The sequence below is a fragment of the Oreochromis aureus genome, linkage group 1 (genome assembly GCF_013358895.1).
Source record: "Oreochromis aureus strain Israel breed Guangdong linkage group 1, ZZ_aureus, whole genome shotgun sequence".
Classification (NCBI taxonomy): Eukaryota; Metazoa; Chordata; class Actinopteri; order Cichliformes; family Cichlidae; genus Oreochromis; species Oreochromis aureus.
Genome location: NC_052942.1, coordinates 8,392,579 through 8,420,144, shown reverse-complemented (window position 1 = coordinate 8,420,144; position 27,566 = coordinate 8,392,579). Strand labels below are relative to the sequence as shown.

The 27,566-nt window shown below is 41.8% G+C and overlaps 1 protein-coding gene and 1 long non-coding RNA gene across 5 annotated transcripts in view; one reads left to right on the top strand and one right to left on the bottom strand.

Moving 5' to 3' along the window:
- The first annotated feature begins 250 nt into the window (after positions 1 to 250).
- Positions 251 to 1,961, top strand: LOC120434673. 2 transcript variants are annotated; one of them, XR_005609283.1, is made up of 5 exons: positions 251 to 290; positions 993 to 1,102; positions 1,294 to 1,353; positions 1,451 to 1,541; positions 1,708 to 1,961. It is a non-coding gene; the product is annotated as an uncharacterized LOC120434673 (long non-coding RNA). The 2 variants fall into 2 exon arrangements; XR_005609280.1 differs by having other exon boundaries at positions 257 to 295.
- A 13,253-nt stretch (positions 1,962 to 15,214) lies between these two features.
- Positions 15,215 to 27,566, bottom strand: part of mpped2a (metallophosphoesterase domain containing 2a) — a 76,696-nt gene continuing 64,344 nt past the window's right edge. For all 3 annotated transcript variants that reach the window (XM_031740971.2, XM_031740970.2, XM_039602881.1), the window contains 3 exons: positions 20,156 to 20,271; positions 18,509 to 18,622; positions 15,215 to 17,156 (listed from right to left, as the gene is read on the bottom strand). In XM_031740971.2, coding sequence (XP_031596831.1) covers positions 17,038 to 17,156; positions 18,509 to 18,622; positions 20,156 to 20,271 — 349 coding nt within the window. In that variant the 3' untranslated portion in view covers positions 15,215 to 17,037. The remainder of the gene's footprint in view (positions 17,157 to 18,508; positions 18,623 to 20,155; positions 20,272 to 27,566) is intronic.

Sequence of the window (27,566 nt, the reverse complement as noted above, 5' to 3'; positions counted from 1 at the left end):
AGACGTGGCTGCAGCGGTCTGCAGACGTGACTTCTGATCAAATTCGAACCTCCTCCTAAAGAAACAAAGAGCGACATTACATTGCGGGATGACGTCACCTGAAAATGACCAATAGCGCGGCGCGCTGCTGAGCTGTGTGCCAACCGCTCTTTTTTTTTTCATGCAGGAGACTCAAGTTGGCTTCGCTAACGGACACAGTTTTGAACTCGTATATTAGCGCCATTTATTGCTGCTTGGACCACAGCATCTTCGAATTTGTAGACATCCTGGCAGCTTACAATTAGTTCGAGGTGAGGTGAGTACATGCAACTTCAAGTTATCTCTGTTATAAAAATCCACCAGCCCAGCGTTTATAGATAATTTTAGCAGTTCGTTTTTTATGAGTGAGGTTGTGAATTTAGTTAGCATTTGTGAGTTGAGTTAGCATTAGTGTCACGAGGGAAGCATTGCTCTGGATTAGTTTCTGTGTTTGGCGTGTTTAATTCGCTAGGGAGGAATTACCAAAGTACATGGAGTTATGTTAACCTGTAATTTCCTTGGTAAGGTAGTTCAGTCATCAAGGGGCTACGTGATTTTTTTTTGGTCAAAACCCATCATGTCTCAAGCTAGTACTCTACCAGGATGCCTTTGAAGTCGTTAACCCTTTAGGCTCTGCAAGGACAAAACACAAGGTATTATTTGTATATGCATCAGTGGCAAACTTGCCACTTCATGTACGCTCAGACACAGATCACATGTCTCTTGTCTTACTGTGCAGGGAGAAAGATTTTAAAGAGTTTGGTCATGCTAATGTGTTCTCTGAATTACTGGCAGACTTGAAAGAATTGGAGGACAGTGGGATTGTTGCATCAGATGAAACTAGAGTCAAAGGAACTTTGTTTTGCATTGCTGGTGATAATCTGGGTTCTCACTGTATTGGTGGCTTCACTGAAAACTTTAGTTCTTCAAAGTACTTCTGCAGGTACTGCCTGATAACGAAATCTGAATTTCAGGGTGCTGACCCAAATCTGTGTGGACCAGAACGTACCAAAGAGAACTACAACTCTGCTGTTGATCGCCTCCAGATTGACAATACACCAGACGTCGAAGGAGTGAAGTTCAGGTCAGTGTTCAATTCACTGAAATACTTCAACGTTTGTATGCCAGGCTTGCCACCATGTCTAGGTCATGATATCTTTGAGGGAGTAAACAGATTCAAGAAGATATTTTACACATTTCTTTGTTGTCTGTCTCTAAATCTTATTTTGTCTTTATTATGATTAAAAAGGTTTGTTTTGTTCCTGCCCTTTTCAGACACTGAATTTGAGCAGAAACCATAAGGATACTCAAAGGACCTGTGACTCTCAGGAAATGGTGAGATTTCAGGTCATAATCTTTTTTTCTTTTTTTTTCCATTAAATTCATTTTCCTTTTTCCCTTTACAATATTGCTGTTTTGTTTTTGTAAACAGCATCAAATGAGAGGGACAGATGAAACAGTTTCAAGACAATGGCAGGAAAAACATGCTGAAGATTGAAACAAACCTTGGCTGGAAATATTTGGTATGTGTTTTACCGTAAATCAAATTGTTGAAAAACATTCAGCTACACTGCAACACAGGGAAACTTGATTTGCACTTATTTTGTTACTTTAATTTCTTGTCTCATTATTTTTGTCAGTTATTATTGTTTATGGTGTATGCCCTTCTTGTTTTCTTTCTGAATGCAGAAGGTATCTAGCCAGTCCACAATGAAAGCTTCGTTGCACCCCATGAGTCTTCTGGCAGAAATGATGGCGCCTGTATTCTTTGGTTTCCCTAAACATCACACCCTGCCTGTTTATACGAGGCTCTTCAATTAAGTCTGCACCCAAAGATTCAATAAGAGGTAAGCAGTGGTATTATTCAAGTTTTGCTAAAGAAAGATGGACAGGAGACACTAATCTTAATCAGCCGAGCTCAGGTTCATGTCCAGGTGAGCAGTTTCATATGCTATAAAATGTAGATTGAATGATAGGTCTCATCACCATGCATTCAGCCATTAACTTCAAGTTCTATGATAAATCAATAGAAAACTTAAATACGTTTTCCAACAAATTATGATTGTGATTAGGGCTGCGTTGTCTATGTATCACTTTTACATAAGTAGATTTAAAGGATAACTATTGCCAAAACGCAACCTGGGCTGTTTTTTTTTTTTTTTACTGTATCGATTTTGATGCGCTCAAATTTATGCCCCGGCCCCCTAGTATTCCCATTCACTGGCTATTGACCACAAAACAAAATCACGGTCAATCTCAAAAACGGCTTGTTTGTCGTAATTATGCTTTTAGATATATGTTTGTCTCGTTTACAGTAAAAAAAAAACAGCCCAGGTTGCATTTTGACAATAGCTATCCTTTAAGAACTGTATATTTTACACTTAAGAAATCATTTATCATTAGATCTGTTTTTGGCAGCACGTTTTGTTCATTTCTGTGCATTTTGCTCAAGCACTGATCAAACTTTGTCCATCCATTTTTGCTGCAGAGGGATCCTGCCAGTCCAAAGTGAACTCCTGATGGACATTGAAGTACTCCTGCAGAGCTTGTATCTTCGACACCATGCGCATTAGAAACTCCACTGAGTCCTTTCCTTCACCAAGGCAGGACCCAGTGACTCATTACTGTTGATAGGTCAGGGCCAGGTAATATTTTGTTTCATGTTTATTCATTCCTCTATGGATTACCAGCCATATATATGGACACATGCTGTATTCTCAAGATCTATGCTGTTTTGTAGGAATAGAGAAATGATATGTTTAGTCTGTTTTCAAATAGTATGTCAAATTTTCTCATTGTTTATCAGTAATATTCACTACCTTGGCTATATATGAGCATCTTTAGGTTTTTCTATATTTAGCGGTTGCAAATGTAAAATGTACGGTTAACCATTTATGTTCCTCATATTGTACTGTATTTTTAGCGGTAAAATACCGGCAGCTGTGGTAGCCAGGAATTTACCGTAAAATGTATCTGGTCAAAATAAAATGCTGTAATTTGTTATACAATTTCACTGTGTTTTTACTGTCAAAGGTTTTAATAAGGTTTAACATATTTCTGTTATTTTTACAGTTATTTACAATAATAGGGTCTATCCTATTACTGTTAAATTAACAACAAATTACTGTAAATATTATTATATCATAACCTTTTTTTTTTACTGCAAATATCCGTAAAAAGCTATGGAAAGTTGCATTTTTACATTAAATTGCTGTATAATTGACAAATATATTTGTTTTTTTCTATCATGATTTTGGTAAAATAATACGTTGTCTACCTTAAAATTTAGGGTTACAAAACCAGTATACCGTATTGTCTTTTACAGATTCCACATTTTTTTCACGGTATATTCCTGGCTACCACAGCTGCCGGTATTTTACCGTAAATTTGACAGTTTTTTTTTTACAGTGTGGCAGCTGGAGACAGTCAGAAAGAAATACTGATCTTCAATTCCTAAAGACTGATATCAAAATTTGGTGTGTAATGTTGTTTCACACTGCTGCATAATCTTATGCCCTTCATCTAAGCAAGAAAGTGGGGGTTTTTTTGGCCCTTTTTCAACTTTATTCAATAGGCACAGTGAAGAGAGGACAGGAAAGCGGGGGCAGAGAGAAAGGGGAAGACATGCGACAAAGGCCCGGCCTCTCTTAGACGTATGGCATGTGGTCACCCGCTCAATGCACTGAGCTAGCACCCAAGTGTTAATATGGAATCTAGAACACACAGAACCAAGTCAAATAATAAATGAACATCATAGCTTATTTAATTTTAATCACAGTTGTAGTCTTATAATGATTTTTATCATTATGCTTGAGTTAGACATGTAAGTATTAAAGTAAGTGTTACAAGTAAAATAAAATTCTCCCATTACTTTCCAGGATTTCAAAGTCTTGTCATTTGTCTTGTGACATTGTAATGCTTTAAGAGGCAGTTTTACCCAGAAATTAGCCTCAATCCAAAACAGAAAAGAATACATTTCTTTGTATTATGTCTGACTCCATGCTTTATTTAGTGTGAGCTTGCATCTTCCAGTGTTTTTTTGGCTCCTCAGCCAGTTTGTGGTGCAGGTTTGAAAACAATTTTTTTTTAAAAAAATCAAGTTTTTGCCAAAGCACCAGCCTCTCCCAGCGTGCCCTCTTGACCCTCCCAGTGCTGTGGTTGGCACCCTCATCAGCCAGCACAGCCATAATGCTCTCCATATGGCAGACAACATCTCCTGCTGAGGGACTCCTTGATTTCTATTAATACACACACTGTAATAAAGGGCTCAATTGAATTAATCAGCTTGAAGACATTAATCAGACATTAATGAAGTATTAACCTCTGCACTGCACTGCTGTTCGCGGTGTCTGCCTGCCTGTTTACATCTCCACTCACATCGACCTGCTGCTCTGTTCCTTGGAAGGCTGATAGTTGAAGATCTGCTTTTCAGGGTGCTGACATGAAAACTGACTCTGTGGCTAAGTTTCGTATTTGATAAGGCGAAATAAATTATTCACATCATCCACAATGGAAAAGACATTTTTCATTTTTTAATGAAATGGAAATGTGGTGCAGCAGGTGTGGTGCGGTGGTGTGGTTTAGTCTTGGCCGTTGGTGTAGTAGTATGAAAAACAACATTATTTTGTCATCTGAACTCATATTTTTCCTCATATTATATTTTTTTTTAATAGGATTGCATTTGATAATTGATATGCATTTGAAATTTATTGAAAAGCTGGAAAGTTTCCACTGGAAAAATGAAACAGTTGAGTTTTGGTGTCACAGATACAAAGAAGTAACAAGGGGTGACGCTGACTGTGAAGTAGTACAGTTGGACAGGGAAGGAGCCACATAGATATGTCACCTCAACCTCCTTAAAGTATGGAAAGAGGGTGAAACCGCTTCTCTGGTAAGCCTGGTTAAGGAAATAGATGACTTGAGGTGCCAAATTTCACCATTCCCGCCTCTATCTCACACAGGCCCAGGGAGCAGATGTTGCTGCATTGCAACAGGGGTTTGCAGATGTGTTTTCCTCCTTGCCTGGTTGTACCAATTTCATAGACCACCATTTCAAAACGCAGCCTGGCATGATGGTGTGTTCACGGCCCTAGAGGTTACCTGATCATAAGAGGCAAATTGTTCAGAGAGAATTGGCTCACATGCTGAAAATGGGAGTAATAGAAGAGTCACACAGCATGTGGTGTAGCCCCATAGTTCTTGTAGCGAAGAAAGATTGGTCTATATGGGTCTGTGTCGACTATCGCAAGGTAAAATGAATGAAGTGTCACAGTTTGATGGTTATCCCATGCAGAGGAGGTCGACGAGCTCCTAGACTGGTTAGGCACTGCTTGCTTTTTTTTTTTTTTTACCACACTGGATGTTAGGATTCAAGGGCTACTGACATTCCCTTGTCTACAGGGTCAAAGGAAAAAACGTTCTTCTCCACTCCATACGGGTTGTACCAATTTGTCACACTTCTGCTCTGCTTCTTCGGAGCTCCGGCCACTTTCCAGTGCCTCATGGACCAGTTCCACAAGCTGCATATGCTGTCGCCTATTTGGATGACGTCATCATCCACAGTGCCACCTGAAAGGAGCAAGTGCAGTGGATGGCCGTGGTCCTGGAGTCCCTGAGGCAGGCAGGGCTTCACGGCCAACCCAAAGAAGTGTGCGGCTGAATGGAGGGAGGTACAGTATTTGCAGTACCACTTGGGAGGTTGCATGTGCACCCCCAGATGGATCAAAGAGCAGCCATTGCATCCTGCCCATGTCCCAAGACCAAAAAAAAGGTGAGACAGTTCTTGGGGCTGGTGGGTTACTACCGCCGGTCCGTACCTAGCTTTGCAGAGCTGACCAGCCCTTTGACTAATTTCACCAAAAAGGGTGCCCCAGATCTGGTCCGGTGGACAGAACAGTGCCAGGTGGCATTCGTGCAGGTGAGGAAGTCTCTCTGTGATGAACCTTTGCTCTAAACTTTTCCCTCCCTTTTATTCTGCAGACTGACGCCTTGAACAGAAGGCTGGAGGTAGTTTTTTCCCAGCAGGTAAGGGGGGGGGTTGACCGCCCAATTGTGTACATCAGCAGGAAACTGTGTGAGTGGGAGGCCAGGTGGTACGGTGGAGAAGGAGTGCCTGGCCATCCGGTGGGCGGTAGACTCTCTTCGTTATTACCTCCTGGGCCACCCCTGTTTAAGTTATTCAGATTTTCTTAAGTACCATCAGTAATGTTTCTAAACAACATTAACACTGAATAAGACCCTAAAGCACAGTAAATTTATTGTATAATTTGCCCCTGTTGGAGGAAGATGGGGCTACTCTTATCCAGGCTGAACTGAAGAAGCAGCAGAGTTCTTCTTCCAAAAAACCTGAAGTGCTTTTTCTTCATTTTCAGGTGAAACGCTGCCTGAGGGAAGCAAAGGACACCTACAGGAGGAAGGTGGAGCAGAAGTTGGAGAGGAACAATATGAGGGAGGTCTGGAATGGTGTGAAAACCATCACGGGCCACAACACCAAGAACAGCACAGTGGGGGGGACTGTGGAGAAGGCAAACGAACTCAACAACTTCTTCAACAGGTTTGACCAGCCCACAACCCCCCCACCCTCACCCTCACATCCACCGTTACTACAGAGCCCTCTCTCTACTCTCCTACCTCCCTCGCTTCCCCCCCTTCCTGACACTATGACACCCCCCTCCTCCAACCCCTCTCTCAACAGCAGGACCCCCCCCCCTTCCAATCATCTCCCAGTGTCACAGTGGATTAGGTCAGAAGACAAGTGAGGAAGGCAGCAGGCCCAAACAAGGTGTGTCCTAGGATGCTAAAGGCGTGTGCTGCTGAACTTGGGGAGCCGCTACAACGAGTCTTCAATCTCAGTCTGCGACTGGGGAGAGTGCCCGCCCTATGGAAGACATCCTGCATCGTCCCGATCCCCAAAAGGAACCGGCCCAATGAGCTGAATGACTTCCGACCGGTGGCACTGACGTCACATCTTATGAAGACTCTAGAGCGGCTCTTCCTCAACCTCCTCCGACCACAGGTACAACATGCCCAACATGGCATCCTCTACTCCGACACCCGCCTTGTATGTGAACTGCATACAAGGCGGGTGTCGGAGTAGAGGATGCCATCCTGTACCTCCTACATAGAGCCCACTCACACCTGGACAAGGGAAAAGGCACGGTCAGCATCCTGTTTCTTGACTTTTCCAGTGCCTTTAATACCATCCGGCCCTGTCTGCTCCAGGAAAAACTAAACAGGATGCAGGTGGACCCCTGCCTGGTCACTTGGATCTCCGACTACCTCACTGACAGACCACAGTACGTCAGGCTGAAGGACATCATGTCTGACACTGTGGTCAGCAGCACGGGAACACCACAGTGAACTGTGCTGTCCCCTCTTCTCTTCACCCTGTACACCTCTGACTTCTGAATTATGCCATATTCAGAAGTTTGCAGATGACACAGCCATCATGGGGTGTATCTGGGATAATCAGGAAGAGGAGTACAGAAGTCTGGTGAGGAACTTCGTCACATGGAGTCACACAAACCACCTGCAACTCAACACCTCAAAGACCAAGGAACTGGTTGTGGACTTCGGGAGGTCCAGAGCAGGTCCACTGCCGGTTCAGATAGAGGGAGAGGAGGTGGAAGTGGTCAACAAGTACAAGTACCTCGGGCTGTGGGTGGACAACAAACTGGACTGGTCATGCAACACAGAGCACCTGTATAAAAAAGCCCAAAGCTGACTGTATTTCCTCAGGAGGCTGAGGTCTTTTAACATCTGCAGGAAGTTCCTGAGGATGTTTTACCAGTCGGTGGTTGCTGGAGTACTTTTCTATGCTGTGGTGTGCTGGGTGAGCAGCACAGCAAAGAAGGACTCATCCAGGCTGGAAAAACTGATCAGGAAGGCTGGCTCTGTGGTCGGCATGAAGCTGGACACTCTGGTGACAGTGGCAGAGAAAAGGACACTAAAGAAATTGCTGGACATTATGGACAATGCTGGGCATCCTCTGCACACGGCCATAAACAACCAGAGGAATCTGTTCAGTGACAGGTTGCTTCTCCCAAAGACAAGAACCAACAGACTTAAAAACTCCTTTGTCCCACACGCCATCAGACTGTTTAACTCCTCTCTGGAGGGGAGAGGGAGGGGAAACAGGAGGACAAAGGAGGGGGGGACAACTAAGCTGCAGTGCCTTTTCACTGTGCAATACTTTTTGCTAATATTCAACGGTGCAATAGACTTCAATAATTGAAATGTGCAATTCCCTTGTATTCTTATTCCTATTTATTTTATTTATCCCTTTTGTATACTCTTTATTTATATATGTCTCTGTATTTATATATGTGTATATATAGTATTCTGCTCACATTCTGTAACTTCTGTCAGTGCTGTGCTATTTGGAAACTGAATTTCCCAGAGGAACCCACCCGAGTTATTAATAAAGTTTTATCTAATCTAATCTAATCTAATCTAAGGTACAGTTGTTGCAGATCTTTGTTCTGTGCTATGAGGTTTGTCATGTCACCGAAAAGCTCTTCATGCTGCAGCTCAAGTTTCTTCCAAAGTTTCTCCAGTTCTTCTTATTTTGGTTGCTTTTCTTCATGCTTTTCTTGGAGTTCTTTGTTTTTCTCCTGCAGTTCTTTATATTTTTCTTCTTGAACTTTCTTTTCCTCATGCATGTTATTGTTGTTTGTTGTACTTTGTCATGGACGGCCAGTAACTCTTGATATCTCCTCTGCAGATTGTGAAGCGCACACCGGATGTCTTTATGTATTTTTTCCTGTCTTCGCTTCTACTCTTGCATTTCAGTGTTTGTGTATTGAACTTCATTATACAGTCCTTGCAAATGTTTTTTTGGGGGGGACTAAGGGGGTAGACTCCACACCATAATCCTCCCTCAACAAAAATTACACTTTGCACAATGCGATCGAGACAAGTACCATTCTCGTGGCAACCGGCAAACCCAGACTCATTACTAGTGGTAGCGTGCTTTACATCACTGCAAGTGATGCTTTGCACCAACCTCCCACAGGGGTGGCCGCTGAAAACACATGCTCAGCACCTGAAGATTTTTCTCAGAGTAATTTCTGGTCATTCATCCTACAGCATGTGTTACAAGTACTGCCTTTTCCTATGATGACACGCACATGCACACACAAACTCACCAAGTGAAAACAGCTTCACTATTGCTGCTGGCAACAATTTGTCTGTTTACATCTAATTACCTGTTTGGCAAAATCAAAACGTTTACCATCAGATGGGAAAGCTACAATGATGCATTTGACTGTCACGAATTCTGATTGTCCATTTGCAATGTTCTTGATTAGTGAGTAATGGGACAATGGTGGCCAATAACTGTAATTACGGTAATTCACTAAACCCCACACAATTATTCAATGAGGTGCCTACAAAACGGCAGCAAGAAAGGAGAACACGAGCGAGACAGCGAAAATCAAGAAGGAGGTAAATTATATACCATTAGACAAATATAGCCTTTGTCTCTGCGGCGATGTAAAGAAACAGTGGAGGCGCTAATCATCTCCAGTCAGTCAGCAGATCCACTTGTGATAATCACGCATTGTATCGGGGTCGCGGGGGGTCAATTCTCTTCCAGTTCAATCAGCTCTCAGAGATTCTTTTGAAACTCTGAGTGCGAAGAGAAATAGCTGCACAAATCCAGTCCTGCGGGGGAAATAATTAACTTGGGAAAATAATCACCCAGTGAACTTTCAATTTGATTTAATTCAATCAAGTTTTACACTTGGAACTGGCTAAATTAAAACTGAAGCAGTGCCTGTGTCTGGTTTGCACAAAGCTGTGGGTGAGATTTTAAATGCATGCCATTTTTCACTTTTTGCTTAGGAAATGCTAAATTCTGGCTTTTCTGGTCTCTTTTAAACATCACAAAACTCTTTTTTTCTGTTTTTAATCCCCATTTTCAATTACCTTCTTCAAATAAACCCCAAATAATGTAAACTGTTATAATAAAACATTTGGTATGAAAGATGTTAAGTAAGACCACATGGGAAAGATGAGCAAATGGAAAGCATGAGCCTGCATGCCTCTGATTTAGAGAATTATTTCACAGCAACCCCACTCACGCCAAATGAGCTCCAGATTACAATAATACCACCGGCGGGCAGTTAAGTCCATATAAACAGGGCATGCAGAGCGCTGGCACCAGGATAAGCCACACACGTTCCCACAGGTTGATGTGGGCGCTCAGAGCCTTCACCCTGTCTTCCTTCGAATCCGTCAGGAGCAGATGAAGGCTAACCTGACAAACATCCAATATTACCAGCAGCTGCCTGGGCAAGGATAATTAATACAGCCAGCAATTTGGCGGAGCTATAAATGTCCTGACGCTGAGACATCAAGGGCTGACTGACAGAGAAACTATCATTAACAGAGAGGGCAGGAGGGAAACAAAGAAAGGAAGAGGGAGAAGCAACGATAATCCAGGAAACAGAACAGATCTGTCTGCAACACACTAAGAAAACCAAACGTAATTATCACTGTCAAAGGACAAATCCACTTTAAAGACACTCCTTTGTTCATTTACTGCATAGTTGATGTTAGCTGACTGGCTGTTTGGAGCACTTCCAAGGCTGATATATGTAAACTCTTCATGCTGAGTAACTTCAAAAAAATAAATAAATAAAATAAATAAAATCAGGTAAATTCAGAAGCACAATTTGGTTTTAATAAAAAAAAATCAAAAGTACTGACTCCTAAATGTAATTTTAGCAATGATTCTCTTCACATACGCTGCCTGACTGGCATTTTCTTTATGGTAATGGAGCTAATGAGTGTTGCCTACGTAGGACTGCCAGTAAGAGACAGAGGTAAGTGGAATGGAAATGAAATTCACAGACTTGTAGAAATGCCAGGCAAACTAACAGTTGGCAATTTAGACGGTCTATTATAGCAAATACCAGTAGCGGAGATGTGGTTGTGTGGCATATGGCTCCAACGCTGGGTGGGTAACAGGTTGAATTCATCTAAACTTAGAGGTGTACAATTGAAGTTATCACCAGAATGGGAAGTCTTACCTCCCCAGCCAGAACATGGAGTTTATAGTGGCTCAAATAATTATTTGATTCCACGCTGAATTTGTAAGTTTGCTCATTTACAAAGTAATAAACAAATAATAATCTTCATGTTTGTTTCATTTTAATGCAGAAAGACTATCAGCCAAAAACAGAACAAAAAACACACACAGATTATATTAAAGTTATAAGCTGACTGACGGCATGGAGTGAAAAAGTATCAACCACCCAGAATTCGGACTCCCACATATTGTGTGCCTGTGTTTACCACAGATTACAATCAATCAATTATAGATCTCAACTCATTTTGTGTATAAAGCACACGTCCACAGAACCATTTCATTTCATTCCAGCCTCTCCACCACAATGGGCAAGACCAAAAATGTCAAAGGACAGCAGGGACAAGATTGTAGAGCTGCACACACCAAAAACACCAGCAAGAAACTTAGTGAGAAGGTGAAAACTTGGTGCGATTGAAGAAATATAAATCTGATCATAAATCTCCACTCATACAAGATCTTGACTCATGGGGTGAGGATGATCATAACAAAGGTGGTGGAACGACCACAGAACGGCGTAACGGATTGGAATTTTGCAGCGCCTGCAAGATCCCCCTGCTTAAGAAGGCACATTTATAAGCCCTTCTTAAGTTTGAATCGACCAAAGAACAACAAACACACAGTCAAGCACAGGGGTGAAAACATTATGGTTTGGATCTGTTTTTTTGGTAAGGGTACAGGATGACCGTACTTTACTGCATTGAGGAGTCAATGGATGGAGCCATATACTGAAAAACCTGTAAAAAGAGAATCTTCTTCCCTCAGCTAGAGCACAAACATACCACCAAGGTTACAAAGGAGTGGCTAAAAAAGAAGAACATTAAGGTCATGAGTCGGGCTAACCATTCTTTAGACCTCAAACCTACTGAAAAACTGTTGAAGGAGCTGAAGCTTTAAGTTGCCAAGCAGCAGTCAGTAAACCTAAAGGATTTAGGTGACCTGAAATCTGTTTTGTTGTGACCTGAAATCTAAGTTTGAGTAACTACTCAGCTATGCTTTGCTTGGCGATCAAATATTTATTTCACTCAATGACATGCAAATCAATTTCTAACTTTTCAAGTGATCAAAAAAACATTTCCCCCACTGTACATTACCACCGACTGTGTTACAAATGTGGTGCATGACAAGCTCATTGGTTTATGTGTGGATGACTTAAAACTGATGTTAAAAATGTGCAAATGTCCATGTTCAGCCATTTACCTTTGTTAGCTAAGCATGTTGTTCATCAAATTAGCATTGACTGGTCAGAAAACATTGTGGTGTTTAACAATAACAATGGAGTTCCAACATATTAACACAGTTGAAGTTAACAGGCAACATGTTAAAGCTAATTCAAATTGTAATTGCTCTGTAACAATCATATTGCCTTCATATATACTGAGACTATATGAGGGCCTGGATCAAAGGACTGAACACTGCAGATCCACAACATGTGCCTACACACGATTTGAATAAAAGTACCCACATGCATTCACACCCGCTCTAAGAGACCGAACAGCAGAGCCAGAGCAGCCATGTCTCCTCCTGCTCATCTGTGGCCTATGTTAATATGATTAGACTGGATTATGGTAATGTGCTGGGGGATCTGGTGGGTGTGGGGCGATGCCTTGCTGCTCTCGTTTCGGGGAATAGTTAATTGGTTGGGCTGCTTTGATGTTGTGGTGATGAGAGAATGGGGTTGGTGGGAAAGGCTGGCAAAGGGGCTCTACAACTCGAGCCCATTTTATTTTTGGCCTATGAGGGATCTGTGCTGGCGAGTGGTAAAAAGGAATGAAACCTGATGAAACCAATGTGCAGATCTGCAGCTGAAACACTGTGACTATTCAGATGAGTGTGGGAGAAGCGCGAGCCATATTTGAATTCTCTGTCACTTGACTGTGGCATCTTGAGTCAACTGTTGATTGCTATTATTACCAAGCATCGTTTGTGATACAACTAAAAAAGGCTTCTTCTTTTTTTAAATGTAGGTATTCTTTTAAATTCTGGCACCTGAAAGCATATTGATTGAGTGCTTTGGATATTCAAAGCATATAACCGTCAGTAACAGATGTTACCTTTCACAAATAAACCGTAACACTAATCCAATATTTTACCCGTAGTCATGAAGTCATTTTCAGATAGCAAGCTGATGAGTTCAGGGTGCAAACAGATTGATATTTTAGCTTTAGCAGTTTTAAAAAAAAATCTAAACAGTCACAGCAGGAATAAAAATCCGCTTCACTTTATTTACAACTGTGGGGTCAAGACTTTTAAGTGTTTTGTTCTGGCCTCACCACAGAGAGGGCTGGCAGGTGTGCTGCCTGTTGAGGCAAAACACCTGCTGTGAGGATAGGCTGTACAGATAAGCATACATTTACTTTGTAAATAAGTATTCAAATAAGTATTAGAAAGTAGGCCAAGCCTGCTCGCAGCTGTGTTGACTGGCTGATACAAACCAGGATTGTTTTTCATACAACTTCAGCTTCATTTTGTTTTTTAAAAAAAGGAAAACTCTTGGTTGGTTTTGCATAAAGTGGATTGCTGCCACAGTAAAAGTGAATATACATATGGCACATAACATCAGGGTGCAAGATGCTAGGAGGCAGGGCATACATGGAACACCATAACCAAGTGGCATAATATACAGAAGCATCTGTGCTGAGTATGGCCTGGAAGTCCCCAGGTCGACCATTCTCCACCACCAATGGGGTGGAGAATGGTCGAGCCTTCCAGATAAAGACGGACAAACTGGTGGTGGTTAACCAACTGGACATTATGGTGATAGACAAACAGAAGAAGACGGCTGTAGTGATAGATGTAGCAATTCCCAATGACATCTCAGTCCTCCTAACAGCTAAGATACTGCGCAGGACCCTCAAGCTCCCAGGCCTCTGGTAGTGGACCCGAGCTTGAAGGATAGACAAATCCTGGTGGATAAAGATACAAGTTTTGCTTTGGCTCTGTACACCATCACAGTGGATTTTAAATCAAATAATATCTCAATGTGTGACTAAAGTTGCAGACCTTCATCTTTAATTCAAGATCTGTTAAAGAATATTCACTTTTTAGGACTTACTGACATTTTTACGCACATTTTCAGAGGCTTAAATTTAAGTAGACAAACTAACCTAATTTTAAATCTGTGGATTGTTTTTAATGATTAGCTGTCTGAAGTGTAGAATCCATGGACATCACCAGATGTTTCCTTCCTTGAGGTGCTCTGCCAATCTTTTACTGCAGCCACCTTGATTTTCTGTTTGTTTGTCGGTCTCTCTGCATTCAGTTTGGTCTTCAGTAACTAAAATGCTCGTTCAATGAGGTTGAGATCAGATGAAGAATATCCCACTTCTTTGCTTTGAGAAACTCTTGGGTTGTTTTTGAAGTATGCATTGGGTCATTATCCATTTGCACTGTGAAGTGCTGTGTGGTCAGTTTTTGAAGCATTTTGCTGAATCTGAGCAGAGAGTAGAGCCCTGTACACTTTACAATTCATCCTGTAGCTTTACAGTGCATCCAGGAAGTATTCACAGCAGACTGGAGTCCAGCTGTGGTGAATTCAGTTGACTGGACATAGACTTGGAAAGGTACAAACCTGTCTATATAAAGGTACCATAGTTGACAGTGCAAGACAGAGCACAAACCAAGTCTTGAGGTTCTTGGGGGAATTTCCAAGTGAGCACAGTGGCCTCCATTATCCATAAATGGAAGGTTTGAAACCACCAGGACTGTTCCTAGAGCTGGCAGCCCAGCCAATCTGAGCAGTCGGGGTAGAAGAGCCTTAGTCAGGGAGGTGACCAAGAATCCAGTGGTCACTCTGACAGAGCTCCAGTGTTGCTCTGTGAAGAGAGATACTTTCAGAAGAACAACCATTTCCGCAGCACTCCACCAATCTGGCTTGTGTGGTAGAGTGGGAGACTAGTCAGGCTCAAGGGAAAAGTGAATGTAGCAATGTACAGAGACATCATTGATAATAACCAGATCCACAGCGCTCTGGATCTCGGACTGGGGCGAAAGTTCATCTTCCACGAACTTCTCCTTTTTTGTTTTTACTAAAAAGCTGATCTCTCAGCTGTAGTGCACGCGTTGGACTGCTTATATCTTTGGATTAAAAACAAAGATGGAGTCTCATAAGTAAAAATCTTGCAATTTTATTTGCATATAAAGGCAGCTAAATATATCACAATGAACTGAAAGAGAGAACTAACATTTCCATGAAGAGGGATACAATCAGAGAAAGAGCGAGAGAGGAACAGAGCACGAAAAGAGCATTTACAGCGGCAAAGTTGAGACAACTATTGGCAACTTTTTTTGTGCTAGCAAGATTGCATTTACACACAGTGCAAAATTAGAAAAAAAGCAATAAAACACAAATACTATCAAATTTACACTTTAAAGGACAACTTAACCATGTTTAGGCAGGTGTGTTGTTGGGAACAATCAGCACCTGTTGGATTGTGACAAATTTTTCCTCTCTCATCCAAAATAAACATCTACCCTACTGGGAGAATTGATACAAAAATCATTAAAGAAACGTCTCAAGAGATTTTTAACGAGAGAATTAAAGAAACATGGCAAACATACTGGTGCATACAGAAAAAATGCACTTTTTTTTGTCAAACACAACTTTTAGTACAGATGTTTTACAACATGAATATATAATATATATATTTTTATACATTACATTTTCCAAATCAGATCAGAAATCCATAACAGGGCGATACAAAGGGAATTTTTCCGGCTGTAACTGGATAGTCTTCTGTCCCTGCGTTGGTTAGGTGTTGTTTTGCGGGGATGATGGGTAATAAATAAGGACTTTTTTTCTCTGAGCTCGCAGAGAAGGGGGGCTCTAGCTGAGAACATTAAAGCTAGTTTAAGGCAGCGTCCCTGTCAGCCAATAAGAAAAAAGAGGAACTGACGAGAGGTTCGAAACAAACAAGAAGAACCCAAATATGAAATATTGTGATGACACATCCATGGTATGCATTGTCTGGCTAACACAAACCAAACATTAAAAAAAAAAATTATACAAATTCACATAGCATCATTTATCTTACAGATCTGACCATTATTTATCAAGAGCAAGATTGTTTAATCACAAAAATCCCCCTAAAAAGGAGAATACCAGTATCAGCCAGGCTCATAGCTCAGCAGTCCCTCCAAATCTGCACACATTTAGACTTTAAAACCTTTTTAATTATTTTTTTTAAATTCAAACATTCCAAATTTCTGCTGTAACAAACAATGTGATAGTATGGAAGCCTTGAAAGAGAATATTCCTTACATTTAATTTTGTATTTAAAAAAAAGAAAAAATTCAATTTGAGATCACAGATTTCTTCCCTGTGGCCAAGTAGTGTTTAAGAGCGTGCAAGTTGAAAGCATTGTTCTCGTCTGCCGTTTTGCACTAAGGTAACATCTTTTTGAGGGATTAATTCTTCCTGTGGCTGACAGGAAGCGGAGTGTGAAATGAAGCTGCACCGACATAATAAACACTCGACCCTACACAGTCAAAATCAGGACAAAAAGTTTCTTCAGGGATTATCTTTGCTTTGTCAAAGCTGTTTCTCATATTGAACAAAGCTGGAAAGCATGCTGGAGGAAAACGGGCCCTGATATCCGCAACTGTTCTGACTGTGTGCAGATGAACAACAACAATAATAAAAAAAAAAGACCGGGACTGCTGGCACAAGCTTAAAAAAAAAAAAAAAAAAACGGAAAAGAAAACCCTAAATAAAAACAATGGTATTCTCCTTTAACACTACCACACACGCTCCCACCCCCACCCTACGTCTTTAAATCTTCTCTGTCTCACAACAGGTTGGAGAAGATTCAAAGTTTCCAAAGAACCACTTATAACTTTATTTTTTTTATTTTTTTTTAAACTTGACATATTTTTTGAAAAGAAGTTGTTTATCCAGCCCTTGACCCTCCCCGCCCCCCCATCCTCTGATCTCAGGAGCTGGAAGGGTTGGGCAGGTCGAACACGATAGGGGGGTTGGTGGGCTGGAAGCTGACGGTGCAGGTCGACGCGTTGATGAACGTCGTGTAGCCGTCTGTCATGATCCCGTACCCTGGGGAGGCAGGAAGGGGAAAATGAGTGCCAGAAATAGGTAACATTCGATCATGTAACAGAGTTTGTAATATACTGTTTTTACCAAATCACTCCTTTGTTCACTCAATATACCAATTTCACACAGTCATTTTAGCAATTTGTATGCTTGAATTTACTTTGAGTGTTTCCATGAATTCACAAGGTTCATTTGTCAGCTTTATTCTACTTTCTCATCTTGCCACTAATTGCTGTGAACTGTTTAATTTGGGTATGGTTAATATGCAGCGGTGAAACACTTTAGACCACACACACACACACACCCCCACACACACACACACACGGTCAGAATAAGCTGCAGGTTCTTTGCATGTTGCATCAAACAGCAAGACGTTAGCAGCAGATCCTTTAAGACCTATAAGCTGCGAGTGAGACCGGCAGTGGATCAGGCTTGTTCAAGCACATCCCTCCAGCTATGCCTGGTTTTTTGCTGTGTTACTTCCTTGGACCACAGGCAGCTCATGCTCACTAATGCTGTGGGAGAGCACCACAAAAGCATCAGTGTTTGGGAGATGAAGTTCTGTGACCCACTGCTCCTGCAACCAAAACCTAGACTGCAGTAAGTGATTGTTTAATACGTCACAGCACTGGGCCCGTGGGGTTGGTATGAGTCAATCAACGTTACTTATTCTGTTCTCAGTTAACTGATCATTCGCAATGCCAAGGAAGTTATGTGATTAGTTCTGTTTGTTTCTTGGTCAAGTGGAAATCATAGTAGCTCATTTGTGCTTGTTTGTGTAGGTATTTGTCTTCACACAACAAAGGACTTTGGCTTTTCAACCAACACAGCTGCATGTGTGTGCAGTTCTCCACAAAACAACAGCACAACAGTCAACTGGCTGCAGGTCTTCACCCTGAAAAGCTTCACCTTGTAGACTATGGTCTGCAAAAAGCACTAACGCACATGTGTTTGTATTATGTGTTCCCTGGCACCAAAATGGACCACACTCAATGTCACCACCAAGAAAATAGACCAACAGAAAAAAATAGTGGTTATTAAATAAACGAATAAATGAATATTGTTCAAATTAATATTTTTTTCCTGAAATTCATGGGCCCTGAATCTGTGCATCCCTAGAAAGGTAAGAAATGTCTGATAAAACATTGGATTCGTCTTGCTTTGTCTTGACACGTGTTTTAAAATCAACAGAGCACAATTTATTGATTGTGTGCATGTGCGTGTGTGTGTAAAAGATCCCTTTTCTACACTTGCACTTGCCAAATGCCACCTCCCTATCATGCAATCAGAACGTATTCTCCTCTGAGGTCCCCAGAGTCAAAGAGAATTAACAGTTTGGGTTTTACTGCCAGTACCTTCGTGTATGCCTCCAAAGGCATGAAGCTTGGGTCGCACCCTTTTCTGGACCGTGTTGAGCAGCTCTACACAGCCAACCCGCTGTAGCTCCTTAGGAACCCAGTCTCGGAAACCTGCAGAAAGATTTCACAGCTGTCAAAACAGTCCTGGTGTTACTGTCTTTGCTTCCATTTGATCAAAACAACTGTGACCTGTAACACATCACTTTAAAATAAGCAGCAGAAAGATGTAAGTTAGCATTAATGACGTGAAACCCCAACAAGAACAGCTGAAAACAAAATGTCTCAAGCGTGAATGTAAATGTGGAAACAAACAAAAAACAAATCACCACCAACATACATGTGCGCACACACATCACTCTGTACTATTACCTGGACGACTCCATATGGCCAACACTAAGCTGTACAGTAAAAATATCTGTGAATCTACGTATATCTTCATCTATCATGTTCTGAACATAAAATGGGTTTTTATGTTGAGCAGATTCATGCTGACGTTAGCAGCCATTTATCACGAGTGCTGAGATAGTCTCCATGCACAAGGTCAAATCAACTTTCCCTTACAGTTTGAATTACTTGAGTCAGCAGTTCAGAGCATTAGGACTACTACAGGTCAAATTGGGAGGGGACCTTTTGTCCCCCAAACTTTTTCAGCAGATATTTAAATTTCGGTGAATCACTACCAATTCACGCACAGCTTTTATTAACTCAAACTACCATTTGAGGCCCACTTTTGGCACAGTTTGACCACAATAGAGAATTGTTATTTCAGAAGAATTATGTAATAGCAGAAATAAAACAAATGTTCATTTACTGGGTTCATATCTGAATTTCACAGCTTTAAAATGTATCTGATGAATCCATATTTTTTCTCCACACTTGTGCAACACCCCTATTTTCCCATCTCATTGTTTTGGATCTTCCATCTTTGGAGAATCATCCTAAATTTTCATCTTAAGCTGCCCCCTTCCTCCAGTGCTGATTTCTTATCCTACGGTCTCTCTCCAGTTGTTCGCAGCATCTGTCACACTGCTGCGAAATCGAGTTTCCATGCAATCAAACAGCCACAGTGGCTGCCGCAACAACAGCGGCAGCAGCAACCCTCCGTAGGCGAGAGGAAAGGAAATCACTCAATAAAGCCAGATGGAAAGCACAAGGAGGAAAAACACAAAAAACAACACACACACACACACACACACACACACACACACACACACACACACACACACACACACACACACACACACACACACACACACACACACACACACACACACACACACACACACACACACACACACACACACACAGCAAAAACCAACAAAAAACAAAAACAGGAACCAAACAACCAGAGGGAAAACTAATACAGCCAGTAGTGAGGGAAAAAAAAATAAAACAAAATATACTGACTTTGTTTTTCATGAAGTCAAACACAAACATTGAATTATGAAGCATGTCGGAGTGTTCACTTTAGTTACTGTTGGATTTAGATGGAAACAACATTGATTATAAAGTAAGACATGCGGAGATCTGCTCAAACACGGCCTACTGTCAACCCACCAGTGACTTCACATAGATTTTGAAGAAAGAGCCCCAACTTCATTAGGAACTGCAATGCAGGGGCTGTGATTGGTTAATTGGACTCACCGAGTGGAGGTCCGTGGGTCATCAGGATGTCGATGCCCTCAGGGATGAGGTTCCATTTATCCAGCAGAGACTGTCCTCGAGGCAGGTTGAACCCCCAGCCGTTAAACCAGGGAGTCCTGCGGAGGCAGAGGGGAAGAGGTCATATTAACATCACTCGGGAGAGCAACTGCATCATGATTACGCAAAGCAAAGATGATATCAGAAAGCAATAAATACCACAAAATGTATGCACCTCTGTGCAACATTATCAAGTCAGTGTAGCAGATAAATGGCTGTTTAATAAAAGCACATCTCATCTTGTGTCCCGGTTTATTCCACTGACTAGAATATTATGTAAATGCTACATTTTAACCAGTTAAAAACCAAACCAAGGATTACTGAAAAAGGTAATATAGTAGCAATAACAACTGGCAAAAAGGCTGATACAACGATAATGCAAACTTAAGCGTAAAATGTTTCCAGACTACAGAACAGGACAGGGCTTTTCTTATAAGACAACTCCAGGAAGTTGTGCAACACATAACTACAGTTCAATGTGTCCCATTAAGGCCTCAGTCACATAGGCCTATAGACTGGTTGTGCCCCTAGCAACCACCGGTCGCTAGGCAAAAACTGAAGAGTCCAAAGAGTGAGACCATTTGCCGTCAAAGTAAAAGTTTCCACTTTTGAAATGTGGTGGTTTCAGCAGGGAGACACCAGTTTTGCTTTGAAGGCGATAGCGAGATACTTACCTTCCCTCAACCCGTCGCCAGCCTGTCGGGGAATCCACATTTCTCCCAAGCAACTGGTGATTATCAGGATCTCTGGACGAGCTTTAGGCTCGAGTGACTGGGGCTTTAGCAATCAATTTCACTATGACTGCCAGCAACAGCCAGCCCCCAACTTCAAAAAGTTTAAGTAATACTCATTTTTCCCCAGCAACCACCAACTGGTTAATCATGTGCTGCGTGCCTCGTGCAGCAGAAGTGGTATCGAGCTCTTTCTATAAGTGGGTCTTTTTTTGTTGGCATACTGAGAGCTCACAAAGTTACAGATTTGGCAGCAAACAACTTAAAACAAGTCTAATGTACGTTTGCATTTTTGTTCATGTGACTTTTTCCTCCTTTACGCCACCACAAGGAATCACGGATTAGTCCCTACACTTGGATGACTGGATGAATATGTTGTCTTTCTGGCCATTAGTCCACAGCCTGTTGGTTTTTTGGGATGATTTTTGTCATTTCATTTAGCTTATTTTATACTCTGCTTACTTCGGAATTCAAACTGCATCAATCAGTCAGTCGGGGGATTTTGGACTGACAATGGCTGAATGGAAAATTTTAAAGTTGCTGTGCAAAACTAGTAGAGTCAGAGTCTGTTAGTGGAATCAGTTTGCAATGCCTGAACAGATTGATGTTTTTTGAAAACGTTTTTTAAAATATCTGTAAGTAGTGTGACATATTGCAAGAAGGCAGCAATTTCCTCTCATCCTTAATAACTGTAACTATTTTTATGGCCGCAGAATCATTTTACATTGAACAAAATCATATTCATCTGTCTTCATCAAAAAAATAAATAAATAATCACAACACATTTTTTTAGTAATACTGACATTGCTACACCACAATGAACAAGATAACCAAACCACAATATATTACTGTACAAGTCCAGGTTACCTTCAGTCAAATACACAACATACTCACAACTAACTACTAATTGGGGCGACTGTTTACCCTTGAACATGGGAGTGCTTAGTTTGGAGGACTGGAGAAGCTTTAAATTCAAAGGGTCACAATCTTGATTTGTTCATATTAGAAGCCAAAATAAATGACTGACTGTGCAGGCCTGGTAGGAGGAAGAAAAAAAAAGTGAATTTCTAAACAGCAGGGATCCACATCACATGTCAACCCCCACTCCCTCTGCTTCCTTTCTACAGATTGATTGACAGCAGCCGGGCCACCTCCAGCAGCCTGGATGGGAGTCTGCATCTCTGGGGTGACAGGCAGCATCTCAGCCTTCCCCAGCAGACACAAAGAGCCTCGATCTGGCTGAGTGGGAATGAGGAATAGATGGATGGATTGGATAGATGGATGGAGAGGGTAGAAACAGATGAAGAAATAAAGTGAACTGCACAGGGGTTAGATATAGAAGCAGAGTCGTGGAAACCAAAGGGAGAAACAGAAATCGAGGAGAGGCTGGTTGATAAATTGAGCCTTCATTTATCACAATAGTGGTAATAGCCGAAGAAGGCTGACAACACAGGAAAGGAAGATAGATTATCATCACATAATACCTCAGTATATAAGCTGACCTACTGCTAGAAACCCAGAAAGAAAAAAAACAATCTTTTGATTTTAATTTGAGGGTTTTAGCTCAGTGCAGCAGAGTCACTGATGAAAAGATGACACTATTCCCAGGTTACTTTGGGACAGACTGCAGAGTTTAGACCAGCTTCCTGTCACTTAGCAGTGGTGCTGGGTATGGCATTTGACCGAGGGGAAATCAGGGCTCCACAAACATCAATAGGCTTTGTTACAGTGAAAGATGGACGCTCCAGCGCAGATCAATACCTACTGTTCCAGAGGAGGGCCAAGAGGGGCTAAACAGAGCTAGCACAGACTTGAGATGTGTAAAACATAAGATCACAATCCCCCCTGTTCATTCTAAAACACAACTGAGCAACAGACGTACACTGCTGAAAATAAGAGCCTTAAAATTTTTTTAAAAAAATCCCATTAATTCACTGTGGTGAGAGAAACAAGCATTATAATGCAGTCTAAGCTCCAGCTCAACCTGTTTGGAGTATCGAGTGTTCTTGTGTGCTTGGACAGAAAAAAAAAAAAAAAAAAAAAAAAAAAAAAGCCAGTGGCAGCGGCAGAAGCTTGCTCTTTGATTTGCTCGCTCAATCGTTGCCTCGTTCTCTCGCTCAGTGGAGAGCTGAGAAATGAGGTTAAAAATGAAATGTGAGGAGCGCGCAGGGGAGTGAAGGCCACAGACTGAACTGATTAATTAGAACTAATCACACAAATCGGAGCTAATGGAAGTCTAATGGATTACTGGGAAGACTCACAACTTCTCCGATGGAAAGAGTGCTGCCGCTGCGGTGTGGACAAACTTAGAAAGCTGGTGAATCAGAGCAGAGCTGGCCTGGTCGGCTCGCTGCACATAGAACGCACCAGCAGGGCATTTGTCTGCCTCAGGTTTTGACTAATAGCAACAAGGCCAAACTTTGAAAAATAGCCAGACACATTGGTCCCCCCCCCTCCCACCTCCAGTAAAATAAATCGTGGTTTCTTGCAGCAGAAATAAATAAACATCTGGAGCCTTGATTTTGCTCTGTGTTTCACATGTTTTCTCTCACATAAACACATTCATCTGAGAGATGAAACATAACCCCTGACATGAGCTGTGGATCCAGAGCCAAACTGAAAGACCCTGACTGAATGCAGTACTGGCTGCTACAGCTCAACACCACAATGCCCCCATTGTCGGCTGTCTGCCTATGAAATATACCTTCTATGCAAGTGCATTTGTTAACCTCTGCCAAGATTAATGACATCCCAGTCGCATAAAGGAGAGACTGTTTCCTGCGTGGCTGTGACACAGGTTTTATTATACTGTACTGCTCAGTGTGTGTGTAGTGGGCAGAGTGCGCATCCAAGAAGCTTCCGAGTAGGATGTGAGCAAACAAAATGTACTGCTACCAGTCTCCTCTCTGACTGCATATATGCAGGCCAATGCATGTGTATGTGTGTACATTCTGAGCCCAGTCTTGCCTTGACACTTGCCATCTGGAGAGCGTCGCCGTGGCAACAAAGGAAAAGCGTCTGGAGGCAAGCGCAGTGGGAAGTAAAACACGGCCACAGAAATAGAAGCAGAAGTAAGAGAAAAGGAGAAGAAAGGGAGGAAGGATGCGCAAACACCGCAAAGATGGGAGAGAAAGAGGAGGAGGAGTTGTGCAGATAATGTCGAGAGCGAATGAAAAAGTTCACCTGTCAGATGTTGTCTGGTTGCTTTTGTGCAAACTTGAGAAAAACGAGTGTTTAAGTTCAGCGGGAGGATAATCAAACGTCACGCAGTCATCAGGAAAAGTAAACCGTCTTTAACTCGAACACCACCGGCTTCAAACACCAACACACAAAACAAAAAGAAACGCTGCATTAAATGCACAAGAAATTGGTAACCATAGCAACAGGAACATTAAACGACCCCCCCACCCCCACCCCACCCCCAACCCCTGAGGGAGTCAAACAGTGCCAATGGGTTAAAAATATGCAGCCTTAGCTGGCAGTAAGAGGTAAAGCAGACAGAAGCCATTTAGCCCTTGTGTGCAGAACGCCAATATTCAATTAGGCCGGTGGACATCATTAGGACGGCAACACGACGTCTCTCTGGGCGTGACACCACTCTTAACCCCCTGTACTCCCCCGAGCTGTTCTTTCTGGGTCCTGTGATAAGCTACAGGACCCCCACCCCCCCATCACCACAGACATACACACAAACAGAATGCTTGAATGCTTGATTCTTCTCATTACATCTTTTATTCTGACTCCTCCCTTCCTAAATGGATAATTTAAAGCATTTTCTTTCCCTCCACATCTCACTGGATCAGCTGTTTAATGGTAAAGGTCCACATTACATAACATCATGATGAGCCAACATGATTTTGGTGTTTATGCTAATAGTTTGAAATAAATTGTGATTTTGTGACAGTACAACTGATATCAGACTTTCAGTGATTATCACCATTAAAAAAAGTATTAATTAACAGATAAGTAATCAGGTTAGTGCGGTAAGCTTATTTGTTAGCGTCCTGTAAACAAGAAACCTCATGCACTCAGGGGAGGAGATTAGAGAAACACGACACCCTCTTGTTGATTTCTGTGCCGTGTTTACACATAACCTGGTTTCTAATCTACTTACACGACAAAAAACGTACACACAGCAAAAAAAGATAAATTTTTTTAAAAAAAAGACTCGATTGAAGGAGAGAACAAGTCACAGTAACAGGAGCCAAAAGAAGTCTCAATCGTTCGGTTTTGATATCAGACAAATAACTTTACCTAAAGAACCAATCACTGCTAGTCCATATTTGAATGTGCACCTTCTGTTTTAACAAAAGACATCTACTCAGGTTTTTAATCATATAACACTTATAGCAGCATGTTGACTGTCACTGACACTGTTGCTCGACACCAGCTTCTTTGGTATGGATGAGCTCTTTGTTTAGTGCAGTCTAACATATTTTTTAGCCTTCACAATATAGATCACAAAGAATAACGCAGTAAGATGACTGTAAATTGTGCTGCTTTTTAGTAATTGGCCCCTCCCACCCAGTCTAAACTAAGGTCAAACTCTTTCATTATGTTCCTAAATCTCTCTCTCTCACACACACCTGCATTTACCCTGTGCAAAGAGACTGTTTACCAAACACAGTGCAGACTCACAGCCACTTCTTGTCATATCTCATTCGACATACATCTGAGTCGGCGCTACAGACCTAACAAACATGACGGAGCTTGAAACATTAGGCAAACACTGACACTGTGCTACTGTATCACTACACCTCATTTATTCTTCAAGCTCAAAAACCGAACAAAGACTGGCTCCTCACACACTGTAGCAGGGCCTAAAAGGCTTCGGTGCACCTGTTTTAAGTTCATACCAACTGTTCATTTGTAATCTAAGGACAACAAATGATGATAAGCACCCATCACTTTTATATACAGGGAGTGCAGAATTATTAGGCAAATGAGTATTTTGTCCACATCATCCTCTTCATGCATGTTGTCTTACTCCAAGCTGTATAGGCTCGAAAGCCTACTACCAATTAAGCATATTAGGTGATGTGCATCTCTGTAATGAGAAGGGTGTGGTCTAATGACATCAACACCCTATATCAGGTGTGCATAATTATTAGGCAACCTCCTTTCCTTTGGCAAAATGGGTCAAAAGAAGGACTTGACAGGCTCAGAAAAGTCAAAAATAGTGAGATATCTTGCAGAGGGATGCAGCAGTCTTAAAATTGCAAAGCTTCTGAAGCGTGATCATCGAACAATCAAGCGTTTCATTCTAAATAGTCAACAGGGTCGCAAGAAGCGTGTGGAAAAACCAAGGCGCAAAATAACTGCCCATGAACTGAGAAAAGTCAAGCGTGCAGCTGCCAAGATGCCACTTGCCACCAGTTTGGCCATATTTCAGAGCTGCAACATCACTGGGTGCCCAAAAGCACAAGGTGTGCAATACTCAGAGACATGGCCAAGGTAAGAAAGGCTGAAAGACGACCACCACTGAACAAGACACAAGCTGAAACGTCAAGACTGGGCCAAGAAATATCTCAAGACTGATTTTTCTAAGGTTTTATGGACTGATGAAATGAGAGTGAGTCTTGATGGGCCAGATGGATGGGCCCGTGGCTGGATTGGTAAAGGGCAGAGAGCTCCAGTCCGACTCAGACGCCAGCAAGGTGGAGGTGGAGTACTGGTTTGGGCTGGTATCATCAAAGATGAGCTTGTGGGGCCTTTTCGGGTTGAGGATGGAGTCAAGCTCAACTCCCAGTCCTACTGCCAGTTTCTGGAAGACACCTTCTTCAAGCAGTGGTACAGGAAGAAGTCTGCATCCTTCAAGAAAAACATGATTTTCATGCAGGACAATGCTCCATCACACGCGTCCAAGTACTCCACAGCGTGGCTGGCAAGAAAGGGTATAAAAGAAGAAAAACTAATGACATGGCCTCCTTGTTCACCTGATCTGAACCCCATTGAGAACCTGTGGTCCATCATCAAATGAGATTTACAAGGAGGGGAAACAGTACACCTCTCTGAACAGTGTCTGGGAGGCTGTGGTTGCTGCTGCACGCAATGTTGATGGTGAACAGATCAAAACACTGACAGAATCCATGGATGGCAGGCTTTTGAGTGTCCTTGCAAAGAAAGGTGGCTATATTGGTCGCTGATTTGTTTTTGTTTTGTTTTTGAATGTCAGAAATGTATATTTGTGAATGTGGAGATGTTATATTGGTTTCACTGGTAAAAATAAATAATTGAAATGGGTATATATTTGTTTTTTGTTACGTTGCCTAATAATTATGCACAGTAATAGTCACCTGCACACACAGATATCCCCCTAAAATAGCTAAAACTAAAAACAAACTGAAAACTACTTCCACAAACATTCAGCTTTGATATTAATGAGTTTTTTGGGTTCATTGAGAACATGGTTGTTGTTCAATAATAAAATTATTCCTCAAAAATACAATTTGCCTAATAATTCTGCACTCCCTGTATTTCCTGTGTACAAGACGAGCCAACACACCAATGGATTTATCATCGAGAAGGGCAGCTAGCCGCCATAAACAACATTAAAAACTGGCCACTTTGAGACCGCAAAACTTCCAACCTGATTCTAAGTTTCCTTACCTAATTATAAGGAA